Raw genomic sequence first — 20,308 nt, 5'->3', positions numbered from 1 at the left:
TAACATGACTAGTGTTCATGATATCATCGGTCCAACTTGACATTGGCAACTAAAACTTACATCAACAATGCCTGTTGGGAAAACAAAATTGAAGTCGCTTGACGCATAAAGCTGCTCACGGACTTACAATAAGGCGGCAACCAGCAGTAAGGGTTTGACCTATGTCAAAGTTAGTATTACCTTACAGTCTGCGTTGTCAGTACTTGCCATTGCATCGTATAGGTCCTGTTTGAGAAATTTACATCGTATCCAATCAAAGCAAATAACTATAAACGCACCTCGGTCACAATCTCACCAGCGTGCTCCCAGTCAACGGATGGATGGCTGTTACAGATCAGTATTTCTCAAAGTTTGGACTATCGTAACTGTTACCCTTTTCAAATCCATCTACACGGTGGCCATCACACGGGGACCATCCAAGTCGATGATTCGTCCTCCATGTCCAGAGTCTGGATGCATCATCAATTGCTTGTAAAATTACGGATACACGACTCACAGTGGAAGAATAAGCAATCTCCAGGTTGGGCGTCTTTCACTAACCACCGTAATGCGCTAAGATGTTCCGTTTCGTCGGCATGTATCTCAGATTGTATGGCTCATCTGTGAGCACCATAATGTCCTCTTTCGCATAATTCCAGGAGGCTGTTGACGGTTGCGTTACTTGATACTGGGTGAACAAGAGATGAAGATGAACGGACACTTTAGAAATTCTGCCATGTTCCAAGCATCATTACACAGCCGCGAAGCTCTCTATCCTGGCTTTGTAGTTTATGCCAATCTACCCAGAAATAAGCCGCACAAGGACGAACTTGAAAGGACTCACACATAATGCCTTCTTCTTCCTCGTATGTGGAATCAACACTTTGATTGTCTGCGGAATCTCTATCTGGTCGCTCGGGTCACAGTTGCACCTTGCGACGAAAGGTCGTCGTACAGCATACGGTGAGTGTACGTGATTCTCATGACTCAGTACTCTCTCTTGCATGCTGCTGAAGAGATTGAGTTGACTGCGTCCGTAAGCGGTGAAGCCGTGAGGTCAGGATCATGTTGTGCTGGCCAAGCATCTGGCGCAGTCCTCTCGTTGTACGTGAAACGGTAGGAAGGAACCGATGGAGGAAGGGCTGCATGTGCACTAAGAGGACGTCAGGGGAGGATGTTTGCATACCAGCGATCGGCGCGTTTTGATAGCCGTTTCTGCTAACTGATGTGAACAACTTGATCACGTGAAGTGGAATGAGCTTACTTCGGAGATGGCGATCGCCGCACAGGAACGACAGGGGTGGGTTGAGTATGGACTCCTTGATCTGTCCAGCCTTCCAAAAACGAATCAATACTGGGCAGGTGCATCGTGCATTGACGGTTGCATTACCCCTTGTTTCGATGACTGTTAAGTCATGGTACTACGTTAGTGAGGACGTAACGATCAGGATGGAAAACGTACGAAATCAGTCTGGAAGGAGGGACGGGCATGCGTGGTTATCGATGAGGGTGGCTTATCACTACTACCTACGATTCAGCGTGCGTGGGCAAGTAGCCAATGAAGGATCGAAACACGCGTTATATGAGAGCAAAGATTATCAAGCTCCCGCCGTCATAGCGCTAGATGATCTTGTCAATTTGACTATGACCACTGTCACTAAGTGATGATACATGCCAGTCTCGGCGAGCTTCGTTTGACAGGTGCATCGCTAGAAACGACGGATAGGAGGCAGACGAAGTGCTTATTTGCAAGACGGTACGGAGATTATATGGAGCTTGCGATCAAATAACCCCCTGTTGCCAGACAATAATCACTCTCGCGAGCATGGCTACGAAGAGGCGCGATAAGATACAAAACAGCGTGACCTGTGCCAATCTGGCCAATCATGGCTGTGCAAATGTTAGATGAACGGCATGTGAACCGCATCCAGGTTCGGGAAGGCTTCGGGTACATAGCCCAGCTCTGGGTTCTTTGCTGATCGATGAGAAGTGTCCTGAGCATCTGGACCGAATCAATTCGTACTCACGAGCGGCTTATATCGGAACGATGTCAACGAGATCAAATATGCACGATCATGTTAACATATAAGGAGTGATTACGACTCAATCCCATTCCCAAGCGTTCAGATATAGAAAGGCAATGTTGTATCCTGGTGCAATATCAGTGGCTATAGTCTGGATAAGAACACATCAACAAACGAGAGGATTTGAGCAGGAAAATTGAGGGTTCTTGTCTGGCGTCCGGTAAGGTCGCACGAACGAACGCGCGTATTTGTTCGATATACTTTGAAAGCTAGAGCCTGCGTGCAAGCTAACAAAGCAAATATTAGCCAGTCGAGCTAGCAATAAGAGCGCGACACGGACAGAAAACATGTATGAAAGCCTTCAAGGGAAGATTAGAAGGAACTGATGTCATGGTAGGTTTACCCACAAATGTCATAAGTCCGCCAATAGGTTGACCAGGCATTACGACACTCTCCCTCTCTTCGGAATCCCCACAACCTGAGAAGCAAACTGTTCGATGTTGATTCAGAAACACAACTCGCAAAAACTGGTTCTTACAACTTCTTCGCCTGGGAGTGCTTCCTGATGCGAGCATCGGGCGTAACGCCATCGGTGCACTTGCATTGTCTAGAGTCATACTATTGTGATGATCAGACAAAATCACAAAGAAGAAACTGCTTCTCTCACAAGGTAAGGCAAATCTAAGAATTATTCAGTATTTGTCAGCGATGAAATTGATTTGGGGCTCACCAAGCACCGTGCCGGAATGGCATGACTGAGGTCATTCGACTTTTTGAAGTTACGGTATCAAGGAACGTGCTTACAATCAAAGAGCGCCTATACAATTATGTTATTCGGTGATGTTGCGTCATTGATCACAAATTCGTACCGTCAACCGTGAGCCAGCAGCCAGCGGCTTTACCTGCGGGCGTTCTATCAGCGACTATTTGAAATACCATGTGAAATACCATGGGGTGTTCTTCGCGTCACGGTACTAACCATAATTTCGTGTATTTCCTGAGGAGCTAATCAGCCTTATCCTTTGATCAAAAAGGCAAACGCCTGACATCGTCGTTAATCACACCCGACTGTTGATAATCGACTGGACATATGACTTTGTGCACGTCAACAGTAACCTTTCTAATAAGGCCCTGAGTCCTACATTCATCATAACCATCAACTTCATCGCCATCCAGGTCGCGGACTTGGCCCCCATGCCCCGAAACTGTGTAAGACATCGCGTGATTCACAAGACCAACAGTTCCATCAAAGGAAGTACGTACAATAGAAGAACATGGAGTCACCTGCCCTTGCATAAAATGCCAGGCGGCGCATTTCAAGTAAAATATTGTGCTTAGTTGGCAGGGGGCCACAGCCGTCATCAATTAATTGTACAATGTCTGTGGGATCGTATCCCCATTGATCTAGAAAGGGGTCACTGATTCGCCACCGAATCGCCAACAACTGCACGTACTAATAAGGCATGGCGAGAGATTATGAATGTCATTATTGCACCCTCTCAGTTCATAGCGTTGACCTTTGTAATTGATTCCAATCTTATACACGGTTTCAGAAATATCGTTGGTTTGCAACACATTATGTAACACCCACCAACAATGCCCCGCTTTCTTCCAGGAGACCGTGGACTGGGTTGTGTGTACATCGGAATATAAGAAGCTTCTGACACGCGTCGGTTCAAATACGGTGCTCCAGAAGAACGAGGGCACCTCGAGAATTCGGCGAGGTGGTGGTGGCCTTGGACTGTGATTTCTTTTAGGACATTTGTCTTTGGATCCTTGATGGCTTCCACGAAGCGCACGTCCATCGACGTTATGGCATGTGTGGTGATCCTGATGAAGGAGGTCAACGCAGCGGGGAAAGAATTATCATCAATTTCGATGACTTCGGGTAACATGGCGTGCTGGGAAGGAATTAGAATGAATCAGAAGAGTGACTGGACGATGCAGGGTCGGTGACGGCCTTCACTGCGAGCTTTATAACTTAGCAACCGGTCAACATGTTTGCTCTCACGTCAAAATTGTTAAAGAGATGAAGCATTGTACTCGTGCGAGTTGGTCGACTGCAATGCGGGGGAAGAGCTTGTCATTGCAAACAATGCCAAGTACAAGGTGCACGAATAGAATGATTGTCGTCATGATGCGGGGGTCATGGCAGCCACCATAGTTAGGGACTTGAAAACGGACGGTTGTCGAATATTAAACCTTTGACAATATTAGTGGCATATCAACCCTGGTAATCCTGTGAACGGTAGTTGGGGAAAACATCACAAGACGTAGTACGTACAGACGACTCATAGAAGAGTGTGTAGAGCAGAATTTGCATACCCAAGCTGCCTTTCGAACATGGGGCATCTACGTTGTTAGACGCCTCGAAAATATGATCAAGTTGGTCGGTACTGATGAATTCAAAGGGCAAACAAGTATAAATAGTCGTAGTATCCTAAGTATTAGTCGTAAATGCCAATACGCAGGCAATAACCATATCGTCCCATGACTTGTTACCCCCAAATCCCAAAATCCCAAGATCTCATAACCGAGCCCATCTACCACCATGGATGACAGTCTCCACCGTCCCACGAGAAAACCCTGTCTGCATCGCCTACGACCATCACACTTCTTGCCATCCATGCACCATCGTACACCTTTTTCGATCCACCACTGGAGCACGGGGGTGACGCATAAACCACTTGAAGTAGAAATAAAACCTAACATGATACATGAGCCAATATCCCGATAATGTAGCATGCGACAAACCTCCAGTCGTAACCGTTGATCACCTTTGGGTTAAGATATATGCGCTGCAGATTGAACTGTCGCCTCATATCATATGGGAGCAAGAAACTTTCTGACGAAAAACATTCCCCTGGCGCAGACGCGCGGAATTGTATTGGGGGTGTCAGAGCAGGACTCGGACCCTGCATCGAGGCATTGTGTGCTGCTGGGTGGGTTGCCGGCAATTCGTATGGTAGAGGATCGTTGGAAAGCGTGCGATTAGAGCGCAAGGCTACCGGGAGAAGAGGATCTGCAGTGAAGACAACGATGCCGTTCCAGCAGGTGAATACGGGCACAGGAGACCCGGCATGCATTGCTTGATAGTCAGCTTCGTCGAAGAAATATGGCCAGCTAGATACCGAACAGACTGAATTAGATATATGGGAAAATAGGATTCGCAACTTACATTGCACTGGCTAGCTTTGCCTGTCGATCTCGAAGAACCCACATATCATATGCGCTTTACCACGATTAGAATGATAGATGTGCCGTAGCAGCTGGATGTGCCTACCCAAAATGACCCATGTCTAAGCCACATGCCATGTCATAGTCCCCATCGTTTCGTTTTCTAACAGCTCGACAAAGCTCTCGGGCTCGATAAATATGTCATTCGAGAACACCACCCTATCATACCCTCCTACTAGCAGAGGCTCCATTGCACGATTACGCGTGGGCCGATAGGTATTCAATGCGTTTGTTTCCGCCCAAATCGTCGGGCTTTGGTACTGCTTTATCTCTTGTGAGTATGCGCCGTGACACGCCCAAAAGTGCAAGGTCTGCATCTAGTGCTTCAAGGAGCTGAGGGGAACTATCGGTACTGTTACTCTCAACGACAGAGACGAACACGTTGTCTGGGACCGAGATAGTGAATGACTTTGATGAGAGTGTCGTGCCAGTATGGAATAACATTTTCGTTATCGTGGAACATGGCGGTAATGAAAATTTTCTCTGAAGCGGGATAAATTGCATTCGAGTTATGAATTCAGAGGAGCTCACCTTGCTTTCCGTACCCTTGTTTTCGAGGATGTGCAACGGCCTCCTGAATGGAATCCCTGTACCGTACGTCCCCAGGCTGCTCGTAGTGGACTCCGACCCACGTGCTTACACAAAACAAGACGACATACGCAAAAAAGCTGTATCTTCCACGGTTTGAGATAGGGCACCAGACGCGGAGTAGCCTTAGGAGAACTTGGTCTAGATAATGAGCGAACACCAGCACCTTCTTCCGCATGTTTCGATGAACGCATTTTCTTCCTCGTCAGCGTTAAAAAGATCACGTCCGCCAATAGAGCTGTCTCGATGGAACATAACATACCCTTCCTCGGAAGGGTGCCGGGTTCCAAAAGCCTTATTCCACCGATTGATAAGCAGGGAAGTAGGAATCGATAAGCTAAAAGACGGAGTATTTCGACGAATGCAAAGATGGGCACTATGAGGATGAGGAGGAGTATGAACCTCCAGCTTGAAGGAAAGGCAGGATGCCATGTGTAGTCTTCTGGGAAAAACTTGTCGGAAAAACCGTTCCTCAGTTTTGTTGTCAAGAGTGATGAAAATATAGAGGGAGACAAGACCAGGAAAGCGGATTATTGCGAGGAAGATACGACAAATAACATAGATAAAGGCCTTTGAGCTTAAGCTTCGTTATGGACATGCGTAACACGGGAAATGAAGCCAGCGCTCACTAAACGGGAATGAAGGAAGGGGGAAAGATGAAGTCAGTAGGCTGTGGTGCATCATATAATCCAACTAGCTGGTTGTGTGATTCTTATATCCCGAAAGAAGGCAGACCCTATCTATTCTCAGCCATGATGCGTTGCACTGCGCGGGTGCTAACTTGAGAGTCCAAAAATAGAACACTTGCTCCGCTACAGTCGCATTCACATCGGTACAATCCTCAATATAGATTTTAAGAATACTATAGCTACACTCGTACATCACAAGTCGATGTCTACCGAAAGTCCATTGGCAACCCCAAGAGCTGGGCTTTGTAAGGATGCGTACCTCCAGGCCTGGCCAGGCTATATCCACGCTAGAGCGCTTCAATCGAGACTCGTCTCGCATGCACAAATGAGCCAATCACGGACAACAGCACGCCCCATCCAGGATAAATCGTCGACGTGAACGACAGAAGTAAAAAAAAAAGTCTGCAGGATGATTGACAAGTAGAAGACGTATTGATAATCGACAGATGTGTCCGAGTTCAACATCACACCCATGCCTATAAACTGTCAGAACCTCGCATAGGACCAGAGGTAGACTCGACAAATGTTAGAGGAAGACACAAGTCCAAATCCGTGCGAAACCAACAGAGTGCATTCCCCACAGTCTGACGAGTAGTGAGAGGCCCCAGCTACTTATTATCTAACAGGTGGTGACAACATCCTGTGTAACAACGTCAGTTTGATGTTTCATCTCATGACATGTGACTACTAGTTGACTCATCCCTGATGATGGGTGACTTAGGTCGCCGTCGCTCTCCATCTCTTCAAAATTCAAATAAGGACTCTCGCGTCGGTCCTTACAAATATTACTTCGCCGTGCTGTGTGCTGGCCCGTTGAATTCGGTGACCGACAGCGCTGAAGTGCTATGAGTCCCGTCGTGAGGGTAGCGCTAAAGCGCTAGTAAGCCTCGACGACTTCCAAAAACAGATGTCCTTGGCGAGTCTGACAGAGCTGCCCCAGTCCAGTCAAAATAAAGCCGCTGTTCTAGCAGAGATGCTCTTTTTTCATCGCTTTCCCAGTCAGAACTCCCTCTCCAGGTCTTCTTGGCTTTTCTCCTCACCGGTAAGTCACTCAACCATTCATTAGGACTATATAAGCTTTGTGCTGGAATGTGCTCACCGTGATCTCCGCCATGCCAGGTTGTCCTGCTTTCCTGCTGTTCCCGCGCTTTAAGGTCGTATACCCAAGTTAACACAATGATGTGGGACCTACGCGGCAACGATGCCGCTCAAGATCGGCGACGTTCTCCGAATCCTAGGTTTCCAATGCCATCGTGAGTTACAACACCCTTGATCTGCGTTGTTCACAATAGCTAAGTATAATCATATAGCCCTGGAATCCCACCAGTGAGGTACGCAACGGTCTGCATGATACAGTAAATCGTTACTGATAAAAATGACTATCACAGAGACCTGCATCAATCCCATGATCCGTTTCCCCGGCCATTTGAACCTCTCGGTCTGCCCAACGCTCCGCGATCAGCGTCACCAAAGTGAATTTTTTCCGCCTTTTCTGCAATGAACGTGTTGACAGGTTCACAACGCATTTCCCCACAGTCCCCGGTAAGCTTCAAATTAGATATCATATTCATATGGTATTTATTCAATTGGCCGCTTTCATTACTTCATTGATCTCTTACAGCATGTTTTCACATGAGAATCCCCCTTCGCTTATCCAGGAAGGCTTTCCTTCTCGCGCGCGCGCACCTCCCCCACCGATCCCCCATGCAACGCGACCACCCCCATCTCCCTATATGTCTCTACCACCACCTCACCCTTTGATGTCTCGTCGTCCACCGCGTCCTCCACCCATGCCTGTCCCGCAAATCGTTTCAAATTCATTCAATGTCCAACCGTCATCCAGAAATAATACACTGATGCACACGCTCACACTCAAGTTCATTCTCACAGGCACGGGCATCACCAACATTCTCATTCGACTTCTGCCATACCTAAGCCTATTCGTCGCACCACCTCGCAGCAGCTCCGTTTCGCGCCACCCACCCAGCCTTCGTCCCACTCACTTCAGCACGCAATCAGTTCGCAAAATTTGCACCGCTCACGTTCTTCACAACATCTACGTCCGCCAGCGCCTCACTCAGGTCCCTCAGGTAATGGTCAGCGATCGCGCTTAAACTCGGCAAGTAGCGCGCATAGGCCTATCGTTCATCCTCAGCAGCAGGTGCAGCCACATGTTCACCAACAGGTCGTGCATCATAACGGTCATGTTCATTTCCAATATTCCAAGTGCAACGGGCGGAAGAAAGCACTATGCGTAAGTGAAGATACAATATTAGTTGAAAATTCAAGTTGAGTCTTTTTTGAGATCGGAATTAACTATACAGGTCAACGACGCGAGCTTCGGGGCTGTATCAACGATGCGCACAATGTGAAGCGGTTTTTAACATGTGCGTTGTTGGTTGATTGTCGCAGCGCCGATACTCATACCTTGCCCTAGCCAATTGGGGCTACAAAAACGGCGATATTGTAATGTTGGTCGATGACACCAACAATTCGAGGCAAATGCCAACAAGGCAAAACATTCTGGATGCGATGCGTTGGCTTGTGAAGGACGCTCATCCTCATGATGCACTGTTTTTCCACTGTACGTTATTCTTCGCACCTTTGGGTATAATTTCCGAATATCCTCCTCGTCGTCTAGACTCGGGCCACGGGGGACAGATTCCAGACCAGGATGGGGATGAAGCTGATGGACTTGATGAAGGTAAGGGGTATTCTCTTCTCTTTAGAATATCGTTAGATTTCATCACTTGCAGTTATATACCCTGTCGACTACAAGAAGGCCGGATTAATTGTTGATGACGTGAGGACTTGCTATTTTCAATCTGTTTATGCTCATAACTCCAATGCAGGAAATGCACCGCATTATGGTACGCTTGTCGCACGATAGGAGAAACACCCCGGTCTGAGAAATTTCACAGGTCAAATCATTGCCTGCGGGTTGTCGTTTGACTGTAAGTCTTCACATTTAGCTTCATGTTCGGAGCTTATATAACCCCATCCATCCAGGCTATCTTTGACGTAAGGTCGTCTCACAACGCGCTCATCAGACAAATCTGATAGATTCCTAGTCTTGTCACTCAGGAACGGCACTAGGTAAGTACATCGTTCCGCAGTGATAAAGGTTGACTGAAAGTCCATGACTGCTAGATTTGCCATACATCGTGAGCACGATACTTGCTTCAGTCAGTATTGGGACTGATCATCTCGTAGTATCATTCGAATGGACGCCTCAAGGGAAACAGTACAACACCGCAGTTTCAAGCAGCGAAGGCCACAAATGCTGACGTGGTAAGTGACTGCCTGGCATTATGTGCTCTGTACTTCTGCCGCTTGCCTTCTATCTAGATATCATTCTCGGGCTGTCGCGACGATCAAACTAGTGCTGATACAAGACAGGGTGGTATGGCTGTTGGGGCTATGAGCTACGTGAGCGATATATTCATTGAAATCTCTCCACCTGTTTGCAGCTGACATGCATGGACAGGCCTTTGTCAAGTCTTTATGTTGGTCGGGAGTTTTGTTTCTTCTTGCATGAGACTGACTTAGCGCACAGCAAGGAATCCAGTACAAACTTACCAAGAACTGCTCAAGTCTATTAGGGACATTTTGAAGCAACATTATCAGCAGAAACCGCAACTATCGAGCTCGCACCCCATTGTAAGCCTTGCAGTTTGTAGTGTGGTAGATTCAGATTAACACCGCTTTTCTCAGGATACTAATTTACGCTTCATCCTCTAACGTGACGATTTTGGGCATTATTATTATGCTGCGGTGCTCGCAATACTTATATCATATTAACCAACTTAGTGTTCTATGTACGAGACTAGTATTTATGTATCAGTCTTGGTCTCTCGTTGACGAGATATGTATGTCTAGTTTCGAGCGGTGAAAACGCACCGAGGTACTTTGAATCAACCCTTCTCTTGTTCCGCATCACTATATTTTCACGTACTCTTGTCCACAATGATTCTAATGATTACCCAAGAGTCAAGTTACCCCTGCGCTTGATATTTATTGCCTTGTTTAAATATCAAGATCAACTAGAAGCAATCTGCTTCTCGGCACTTGAGGTGAGCAATGTTTTCAAAGTATACCATGGCTCCGAGGACGACTCAGAATGTAAGTAGTGGCCTGGCGTGAACAGACAGGGACGCACCAAATCATAGTATCCGAGTCACCGTGGAAGTGAGTTTACATTACTGCTGCGCACTGACAGGCACAACTCACTGTCACGCTCCCGCTAGCCCTGCCTTTAACTAACAAGGTTAGCCTTGACTCTTTATACATATCACTGCACGGCACTTTTTCTAAGCTTTCCCGACTGGTCAGATGTCATCTTGTTCATAGCGCCGGTATGCGCGCTGACAGGCTGTACACAGGTGGTGACTCCATTGAAGCTTTAGCGCTATGGGCCCTCCTAGGGTTGCCTAGGGTCCACTTTTTGCCTCCCACGGTCCAAAAAGGGGGGTTTAACGCCGCAACCACTATGCCTGGCCCTCTAGGACTGCCACCGCCAACACCACCATCATTCGACCCCTATGCCTGGCGCTCTAGGACTGCCGCCGCTACACCACCATCATTCGACCCCCCTCTGTGCGCAGTGGCACTCTGAGACTGCCACCCATGCTACATCGTCAATCAATCATCCACTATGCCTGGCGCTCTAGGACTGCCGCCGCTACACCACCATCATTCGACCCCCGGCACTCCACCACTCATCACCATTCGACCCCCCCCCCTCTAAGCTGGCCACTCACCACCATTTCTCACTATGCCTGGCGCTCTAGGACTGCCGCCGCCAACACCACCATCATTCGACCCCACTTCTCATCATACTTGCAAAACCCCCTCCAAAAATGACCCTGCACACAGCGGCCATCCAGGAAGGCCACCATGCCGCACCTTGGACTGCTGCCGCCGCACCACCATCATTCCCCCCTCCCCCCCTCTAAGCTGGCCACTCACCACCATTCTCACTATGCCTGGCGCTCTAGGACTGCCGCCGCCGCACCACCATCATCCGCCTGGCACTCTAGGACTGCCGCCGCTGCACCACCATCATTCGACCGCCGCCTGGCACTCTAGGACTGCCCCCCACCACACCACCATCATTCAACCCCCACTCCACAATCTCTCCCTATGCACATTCTGAGAGTGCCACCCATGGTGTACATGCTAAACCCCACAACAGTTCCTCTACCAAAAATCACCCTGTGCACAGTGGCAGTCTGAGACTGCCACCAACGGACACCTCCATTGTGAGAATCTGATCAACTGCTACATCTGCTCACAACCACAGCAGTTCCTCCTATGAAAAATCACACTTTGCACACAGTGGCACTCTGAGACTGCCATACATGATAACCCCTCCATGCACCATTCTCTACTAGACCCCCACACCACAGTGGCACTCTAGGACTGCCACCAAAACCCCCTCTAAAAATGACCCTGCGCACAGCGGCCATCCAGGAAGGCTGCCATGTGTCATCATTCTCATCATACACACAATCCACTGCAATTTCTCTATCAAAAATTGACCCCACATGCGGTGGCACTCTAGGACTGCCACAAATATGTCGCTATTCTTGATATTGTATATACAAACAACATTTCTCTAATCAAAAAGTGGCACTCTAGGACTGCCACCATGCACACCTTCAAAACAAAATATGTCACCATTCTGGATATTGTATATGAGGTTGCGCACTTAACATTTCTCAATGAAAAATGGACCCCACACGCAGTGGCACTCTGAGACTGCCGCTATGCCCACACCTTTGGTTTTCATTCGCATCATCCTATCTTTGCGCACCTTTGACATGCATCAGTAAACTACAATAGCCTCCTACAGCTCCTACAGAGTGCTACAGTGCTGACCCCACACGCAGTGTGGCACTCTGAGACTGCCACTATGCCTACACCTTTGACATACATCAGAAAACTACAATATCCTCCTACAGCTCCTACAGAGTGCTACAGTGCTTTAGTTTGGTAAAATTGACTCCACATGCAGTGGCACTCTAGGACTGCCACTATGGCCCCACATCTTTGATTTTCAATTCACACCACCCACAACATTTCTCTATCAAAAAAAAAACCCCACACACAGTGGCGCTCTAAGACTGCCACTATGCACACACTTTTGGTTTTTTATTCACACCACCCTATCTTTGCGCACCTTTGACATATGTCACTCTTTTCAGAGTCATTTCATTCATATGACCCAAAGATCTCATTGTCAGCATATGTTCATGCTGTTTCATTTTCATTCACACCACACCACATCATGATCTTCAAAGTCACAACCACACTTAAAATGACCTTATGCACAGCAGCACTCTAGGACTTCCACCATGCACATCTTACTAAAATTGACCAGGCATGATGTTAATGAAATGACTTTTGACAATGTTCATGGTTGGGAATTAGTGACATATGCCCCAGATATGATGTACCAATGAGGCAGATGGACAAGTGACCCACACACAGTAGCAGTCTTAGAGTGCCACTATGCATTTCTCAATGAAAAATGGACCCCACATGCAGTGGCACTCTAAGACTGCCACTATGCCCACACCTTTGGTTTTCATTCATACCACCCTATCTTTGCGCACTTTTGACCATGTCAATGTCCTTTGAAATCACACCACCCTATCTTTGCGCACTTTTGACATATGTCAAGGTCCAGACTAGGTTCATGGAAGATATACAGCAGAGCAACATTGAAAGTTTGCATTTAATGTCTTTGCATTATTGTCAACCATTGCATCTTGAATCTTGAATATCAAATTTGTGTGCATGCATATGCCACTGTACTGTACATCTTTAGCTTTGTGACAGGCTAATTGAATTAGATATCCTTCTTCATGGCTCTTCTGGAAAAACACCACATTCTCTTCTCTAGTCAATTTAATTAAGGACAAGTATTACTTGAAATCCATGGGGCTTTTTGGGGCTTTTCTGGGCATCCAGAAAATCAGGACATGAAGAGAACAATGGTTTAGACTGCAGTGAAAAAATGTGGTCAATGAAGAACACAGGGTGAGGTTTAGGTGGCTCACATCAGGGTTGAACTGCAGTGAAAAAACTGTGGTCAATGAAGAACACCAGGTAAAGTTTGCTTTACTCATAATGACAAAAAAATGGTGTATGGCATGAGTAAATGTATGTTCTTCAGGGGAACAAGGAGGAGGGAGTGTCTGTGTGGTGATGGAGTAAGGAAGGCTTGTGTGGATTGTCTTAACAAACACCTTATCCTTCATGACTGTAGTGTCATTTACCCAATGCACATGTTCCTCATGTTCCTTTTCAAGGCCCAATGCCTTGGCTCCCTTCATCCCAAGTTGATTGAAATCCCACATTTGTATTGTTCTGCAAGGGTTGACCTGCAGTGGCTTTAAGTGACGTGACGAGGGAAACAAATCTGCTTCTGAACATGTATCCAGTCCAGATATGAGAGTGTGGTGGAGACTTCAAAAGTGTGTACCTGTGGGACCCCATGTGTCCCAGCTGATAAATATGTGGAGAAGTCCGTGGGGGAAGGGTCATAACATAAGATAATAATATATTCCCTGGTTGTGAACAGGTCATACCAGACCTGCTTCTTCTTCTTCATCTTCTTCTCCTTAACCCAGGTGGTAATGAGGAGAAGTCTTTGTCCAAGTGCTATGGAGAAGGGAATGTGTGCCTTTGGGTTAGGCTTCCACTTGGGTGAAGTGTCAAAGCAAATTACAATTGCCACAGGGCTGGCCCTAAGGTCGAAAGGCAGGAATCCAAAAACACAAACATAATCTGCTGTGAGGGTAACCTTGCTGGTGGAAGGTTTTGGTATGTCCAGAACAAAAAGTCAAGGCTCTGTAACTTCATCCTCATTCATCACTGTTACCACAATAGAAGGTGAGAAGTGAGGAAAGTAAAGGTGCAAATTCCATGACTGGAGCGTGTCTGGGGCAGATGGTATCAGAATAATGGGTAACAAGAACTCATCTACAATTTGAATCACCAGTATGAGTTTGCCCATTTTCCAGTTCCATACAGTAAGCTCTGGAGTGTTGTTTAACTTTTCTTTTGGAGCCATGGACAAGACACCAAGGAAGTCACTGGATACCTGGATGCTAAAATTTTACTTTGGTGCATTGCATATCCAGATTAGGGTTGATAACTCGAACTGCATCAATAACAGACAGATGAACATGTCCAGTAGTGACAGATCCCAGGTGTATCTGAATCTATATATGTGATGTCATGTTATCACAGGCTGGACTGTAGTTTGTTTCAGAATCAGATACTTGACATGCGCCACATACATGAGAATGGGCTTCTCAACCAGCACCAGAAGATCTTGTGCAAGTACTGCAATGCTTTGTTATAGACCATGAGGCAAGGAATATGATGTACCAATGAGGCAGATGGACAACTTCATGCTAAAAATTCTTGATCTGTCAGAGGTTTTTTACATATAATCATCACCACATATTCAACTGTTCTTGGCAGGAAAGATGAAGAGTCTTACTGTAGTCAACCAGGAGATGGAGACCATTTAGGGTCAAGTTGGAATTGATGGCAAATTTATGATATATGCAATTCCTACTATAGTCTATGCACTTCCCCTGAATTTTCTATACCTTACTTCAATTTAATTTGGACATTTCTGAGCATGTATCACCAAGATACAACTTAGCAGTTCAAATTAAATACTTAACATACTCTTTATCCTTTCTATAATTCTTTATTTTATTTACCCCTATGACAAACATATGTACATACACATTCTATGCACACTTTATTTACATCTATGTACTCAAGGCAGTGATGCCAACCAAACCAAGATATACAATGAACAGCTTGGAATGGATTGGTAATCAATGCACAGCATAAGGCAGTGCTAGAAGGACCTGAACACAGCCTTTGCTGAGTATTCTAGAACATTCTATGAGTATCTTACCAATCATTCTATGACATTCCATAACATTCCATGACATTCTATAAACATTCTATAACATTCTATAGTTCTTTCTCAATAATTCTGACACATTCTGGAATATTCTATAGTACATCAGTAATCAGTAGCACAGCCACTAGTCTAGTAGTATATAAGGGGTTTTATTTTCCCCTCTTGTGAAGCATAGTTAGGGGAACATAGGGGAACATTCTTTCACCCCTTAGATTCTTTGTCCCCAGTATTTGAGTGAACATTCAAGTGAATATCAGGAGAAATATTGGCTTATTTAGCTCCATTGTTTTGACATTATTCTTCACATTCTTCAGAAGTATTTGGCCACATTCTTGAGCCACATTTGATTACATAATCTTCAATTAGCACATTCTTAAAGCACATTCTTCAGAAGTATTTGGCCACATTCTTGAGCCATCTTTGATTCTATCGTCTTCAATCATTCTAGTTCTCTTTTAGACACAGGAAAAGTTCTGTGGGGAGAATTTCATGTATTATTCATCAATTAGGGTAGACACAAATAAGACCTACAATCTGTCAATGAATATTAAGAGCTTGGCCACTTAATACTACATCAAGAAGGTATACTCTATTCTGGACTGTGTCATTACTCATTGTGAGATCCTGAGCAGCAGAGAGTTGGTTTCAAGGCTACAGTATTGGGACGATCCCGCTAGTGAATTTGTTCTCCATTGCTGAAGTATAAGTAAAGAATATCCAAGAGGGATATAGTATAGTTCTAGTTCATTGCATACAGCTGCAACACATTATTCTAAAGGTTATAGCACTATCTTGTGCTACTATTGGTTTCTATTGTTATTCGTTTCTATTGTTTCTTTGCCCCTTTTACATCACTAGTGTTCGCTTGAAAAAGTTCAACACACCTGGTCCCCCACGAACAACCATGTTATCAACCGTTGGTAATTGTCTGAACTGTTTGACCATGGAGGATTGTGAAAATTTGGAGAGTTTTCTTGCCTTTCACATCCTAGTAAGACAAAATTGGAGCCCACCACGAGGGGGGAAATCTTGTTGTTTCTTGATAACGCTCCTGATTGTTTTATCTTAAATTAGTTTGATCATCATCATCATCATCAACATCATTATGGGTAGCATTGGAGGCACAAACCCCGTTAGTTCTTCATCAACGAGTGGATTACCAACATCTACTACTCAAGTACCAGCAGCATCATCATTGAGCACAGCCACATCAGCCACAATGACAACATCTGTGCCACCTGTTTTCCCCACAGGTATCATGGGAATAACTCAGCCACAAGGACCATATATATTACCAAATCCAGGAACTAAGCATGCACCACCCAAATTTAGGGGTGAATACACACAAGTCAATCATTTCATCAAGAGATATGAGAAGCTTTGTCAACAATACCAAATAACAAATCCTAAAGATATTTGCGAGAACATTACCCAATATTGTTCAACACGTGTAACTGATCTTATTGAAGTATTAGAAGGATATACCACACATGACTGGGTATCGCTTAAAACTGATCTGTTGAAATACTTTGATGCAGATCGTGATTCTAAGCGATACACACAGCAGGATTTAATGCACTTTGCCATTAAGCAAAAGCAGAAGCCCATCAAGACTCTTTTGGAATGGGAGCGTTATATGAGGGAGTTTACGACCATTGGAGGATGGCTCATGACACACAAAAGCTTAGTGTTAGTGACCATGCCACATACCTTTGGAAGGGAATTCATAAGAATTGAGGAGGAGAATTGAGAGTAGGCTAATTGCAAAGGACCCATTGCGAGATCATTCGACACCATATACTCCAGCTGAGATCATTGCAACAGTAGAGAAATGTCTACAACGGGACCCGCTTTGAAACCAATTTAGCTTATTCCGACTCAGATACATCATCAGAAGAGGAGACCAGCTCTAGTTCAGAATCAGATAGCGATTCAGGAAGTGATAGTGATTCTGAGTCTGAGGATGATTATAAGTCTAGGCATAAATCGAACAAGAAGCATACCAAGTCTAAGTTGAAATCTAGCAAGCACAAAGTTAGGTTTGATGACAGCACAGATGATGAGGTAAGCAGCCACAAGAGCTGAAAAATGAAATCTAAGTCAAAGAAGTCAAAATCAAAGGATTCTGACTCTGATTCAGATAATTCAAGAAGTGAGGAGAAAGAAGTAAAAAGTAAGAGTAACAGAAAGCTTAAAGCCAAAGCTAAGGAAAAGGAGCAGATAGAAGACCTGATTATATGCCTAAATAGTCTGTCTTTGGGTGACCCAAGTTATGCATTACTATACTTTAGGGCACAAAAGATAGATTCATCAATAGTGAATGTGTTCCCTAAGCCTGTGAAGCAAGGAAGTTTCAATAGGCCACCACCTCAAGTTCCACCAAGACCACAGGAAGGACAACAACTGCAAATCATGCCAAGCCCTCCTACCAATATTAGATTAGGAGCAACTAAGTATCCCTGTTTCGGGTGCGGAGGTAGTCACAATCTATTAGCTTGTCCTGAAATCAATGCTCTGGTGGAAAAAGGATTACTAGCAAGACATATATTCGGAAGAATAACACTACCAGGAGGAATTCATATTCGTCGTGAAGGAGATGAGACAATTATTATGGCTCATCAGAGAATGATGGGTAATCAGCAACCTGCAAGTACACATTTTGTCAAGATAGTCTCTGAAGATGAGCAGGATACAAGTGATCATGAAGTATATTTTATTCCTATAGTGGCAAGTGATTTAGAAAGTGAAATAGAGTATCTAGCTTACCCAGCTGAGAGGACTATCAAAGACAGATCAGGGAAACGATGTGAAGTCTTTGATGGTGTATACCCACCACCAGCTAAGGAATATTGAGAATCACTTAAGAGAGAACAGTGCCAGTGTTCTGAAGATCGAGATAATAAGGAGAATATACCTGCTAGCGCAAGACGCACATTTGGTCCTGTCACTAGGAGCCAAACAAAGAGGCTAGCAGATGACAACATTAATTCAACAAGTAGGATAGAAGAAATAGAAAAGGAGAAGAAGGTAATACCAACTAACCCACTAGTAGGAAGAACTCAAGTTCATGAGGTGATCCAAATCACCAAGCCTGTTAGAGTACGGCCAGGACCAGGAGCACCTCCATCAAGAGAGTTTATTCCCACGGAGGTTAAAAGGGTAGAAGAAAAGAAGTATGTTTCATCAGCTTTACCAAGGGAAATACGTCAAATACCTGTCACCATTCAGCAACCACGTTACAATACTGATGACGACAAAGACATCATAATGGATGATTCACCACTACTTAAGGAGAAAGAGAAGATGAAAGGAAATAAAGGGAATGCCAAGACTAATACAAAAGTTTCAGATGAAAGGTCTAGAGCATTAGCCCCTATCGTAAATCGAGAAGAACCACGATATGTACCAAGAATTTCTGAACTTGCAGCAAAAACAGACTCGAGGCTATTATTAGACCGAATTTTAAATAGCCAGATTCAGATTTCAGCGCGGGAAATTCTCGCAGCATCAAAAGACCTATCAGGAAGCTTAATTGATCTCCTCAAACCAAAATCAGGAAAAGACCACATGGCCGTAGAAGCTTTTCTCACACGTGGACAAAATGTCAAAACACATGGAGATTTAATTTACATTGACGCAGATATCAATGGACAAAAAGTTAAGGCAATATTCGACACCGGGAGCGAGATCAATATTCTAAATACCTCTATTTATCGTCAAGGTTTAGGTTTACCTGCAGATATGAATCATAGGACCCAATTGAGAGATGCCAATGGGAATCTCGGAGAACTTGCTGGAATAATCCATGCCGCCCCTATCAACATTGGAAATATTCAGACATTACGAACTGTGCTTCTAAATGATCAGGCACCATTTGAATTATTATTAGGACACTCTTGGCAAACTGTCAACAGAGTGGGTCTTTCCGAAAGAAATGATGGGACCTATCTAACATTTCCTAATCCGGTATTAAATGATGCGCCCAAATTAGAACTTCTAATTTTACCTCAGGAAGAAGTCACCTGTTGCATGACTCATGAAGCACAGCCTTGGGAATTTCTGGAATGTTACTTCTCGACCCAAAAATGGCAACTACCATCTGACATAATCACATTAGTAACCATTATCTATGATATCATTCGAGTCATACTGATCTTAATAGTACATATTGCTTTGAACTTTGTAGAATCTTCCATGAGGATACTAACTATAGTTAAATTTAAATCTTATAGGTGGTTAGATATAAAAGAGGTTGAATTACTGAGAGGAATAGCAACCAAGTATACCATGGATCAAGCTACCTCCCTAATATTCCAACCAGATTCCCACAATTCTCGTTTACAAAGTACTCGAGAATTCAACACCTTTCGAGAAATTGCCGATCTTCTGGGCACACATGCCTTTTTGGGTAACCATGTGGGTGATTACGTAGCCCTAAATGCCCTACAGTACCAATCCTACGGCAACAAGATTCTCAATGCTTTCCCCTACCAATTATTATACACATTAGGCTCTCACTTTACGCTTCACGTGGGTCACAGCCACGATCAGCACCTTCCGATCGGCAGCCCAATACTTCCAGTCGATGCACACGAAATTTGGTCACCGTGTTTGGTAGCCTTTGGTTGTCGGCACCAAGTGGGACCTTTTCTCACAGACTACCATACAGTACTGGATCCTTCATCCACAAATCCTAATACTCCTCCTATTTTCGAATGCAACTTCGAAGACTTAGGGCGCGCCGTCGCTCCTGGTGTACATGGGTGATCTCAGTAATGGGAGTTTCTGTGAGTTGCTGAAAAGTGAATGGGAAAAGTGAACGGACGTGATATTTG

At 45.0% G+C, this 20,308-nt stretch overlaps 6 protein-coding genes across 6 annotated transcripts; 3 read left to right on the top strand and 3 right to left on the bottom strand.

Moving 5' to 3' along the window:
• Positions 1-60: 60 nt before the first annotated feature.
• DFJ58DRAFT_848398 (uncharacterized protein) lies at positions 61-1,347 on the bottom strand (the record flags this gene model as incomplete). The annotated part of the gene is made up of 10 exons (XM_041393628.1): positions 61-71; positions 128-159; positions 186-225; positions 279-324; positions 392-449; positions 541-667; positions 824-911; positions 974-1,121; positions 1,166-1,194; positions 1,244-1,347. Coding segments are annotated over 10 exons (683 nt in total), but the record flags the coding sequence as incomplete, so codon positions are not given.
• A 1,190-nt stretch (positions 1,348-2,537) lies between these two features.
• On the bottom strand, positions 2,538-3,898 carry DFJ58DRAFT_736890 (caspase domain-containing protein; the record flags this gene model as incomplete). The annotated part of the gene is made up of 9 exons (XM_041386872.1): positions 2,538-2,621; positions 2,671-2,684; positions 2,808-2,820; positions 2,873-2,926; positions 2,983-3,000; positions 3,051-3,208; positions 3,267-3,407; positions 3,458-3,520; positions 3,595-3,898. The coding sequence occupies 9 exons, from the start codon at positions 3,896-3,898 to the stop codon at positions 2,538-2,540; spliced, it is 849 nt and encodes a 282-aa protein (XP_041235408.1).
• A 648-nt stretch (positions 3,899-4,546) lies between these two features.
• On the bottom strand, positions 4,547-6,006 carry DFJ58DRAFT_908836 (glycosyltransferase family 69 protein; the record flags this gene model as incomplete). The annotated part of the gene is given in 10 exon segments (XM_041395129.1): positions 4,547-4,661; positions 4,688-4,708; positions 4,758-5,126; positions 5,182-5,235; positions 5,287-5,360; positions 5,409-5,415; positions 5,443-5,600; positions 5,620-5,723; positions 5,772-5,908; positions 5,939-6,006. The coding sequence occupies 10 exon segments, from the start codon at positions 6,004-6,006 to the stop codon at positions 4,547-4,549; spliced, it is 1,107 nt and encodes a 368-aa protein (XP_041235407.1).
• Positions 6,007-7,836: 1,830 nt separating this feature from the next.
• Positions 7,837-8,909, top strand: DFJ58DRAFT_267142 (uncharacterized protein). The gene is made up of 3 exons (XM_041379558.1): positions 7,837-7,848; positions 7,906-8,771; positions 8,823-8,909. The coding sequence occupies exon 2, from the start codon at positions 8,089-8,091 to the stop codon at positions 8,629-8,631; it is 543 nt and encodes a 180-aa protein (XP_041235406.1). The 5' UTR covers positions 7,837-7,848; positions 7,906-8,088; the 3' UTR covers positions 8,632-8,771; positions 8,823-8,909.
• On the top strand, positions 8,733-10,487 carry DFJ58DRAFT_873647 (peptidase C14, caspase domain-containing protein; the record flags this gene model as incomplete). Its single annotated transcript, XM_041394378.1, has 14 exons — positions 8,733-8,771; positions 8,823-8,904; positions 8,955-9,101; positions 9,159-9,221; positions 9,274-9,320; positions 9,370-9,387; positions 9,439-9,471; positions 9,527-9,538; positions 9,589-9,624; positions 9,731-9,808; positions 9,866-9,946; positions 10,005-10,023; positions 10,074-10,177; positions 10,232-10,487. Coding segments are annotated over 14 exons (786 nt in total), but the record flags the coding sequence as incomplete, so codon positions are not given.
• Positions 10,488-19,040: 8,553 nt separating this feature from the next.
• Positions 19,041-19,439, top strand: DFJ58DRAFT_671559 (uncharacterized protein; the record flags this gene model as incomplete). The annotated part of the gene is made up of 1 exon (XM_041382970.1): positions 19,041-19,439. A coding segment is annotated over one exon (399 nt), but the record flags the coding sequence as incomplete, so codon positions are not given.
• Positions 19,440-20,308: the final 869 nt, after the last annotated feature.

Source organism: Suillus subalutaceus (genome assembly GCF_016647625.1).
Source record: "Suillus subalutaceus strain FC151 chromosome Unknown DFJ58scaffold_302, whole genome shotgun sequence".
Lineage (NCBI taxonomy): Eukaryota > Fungi > Basidiomycota > Agaricomycetes > Boletales > Suillaceae > Suillus > Suillus subalutaceus.
Note: the sequence above shows the minus strand (reverse complement) of the source record. Positions and strands in the feature narration are given on the sequence as shown.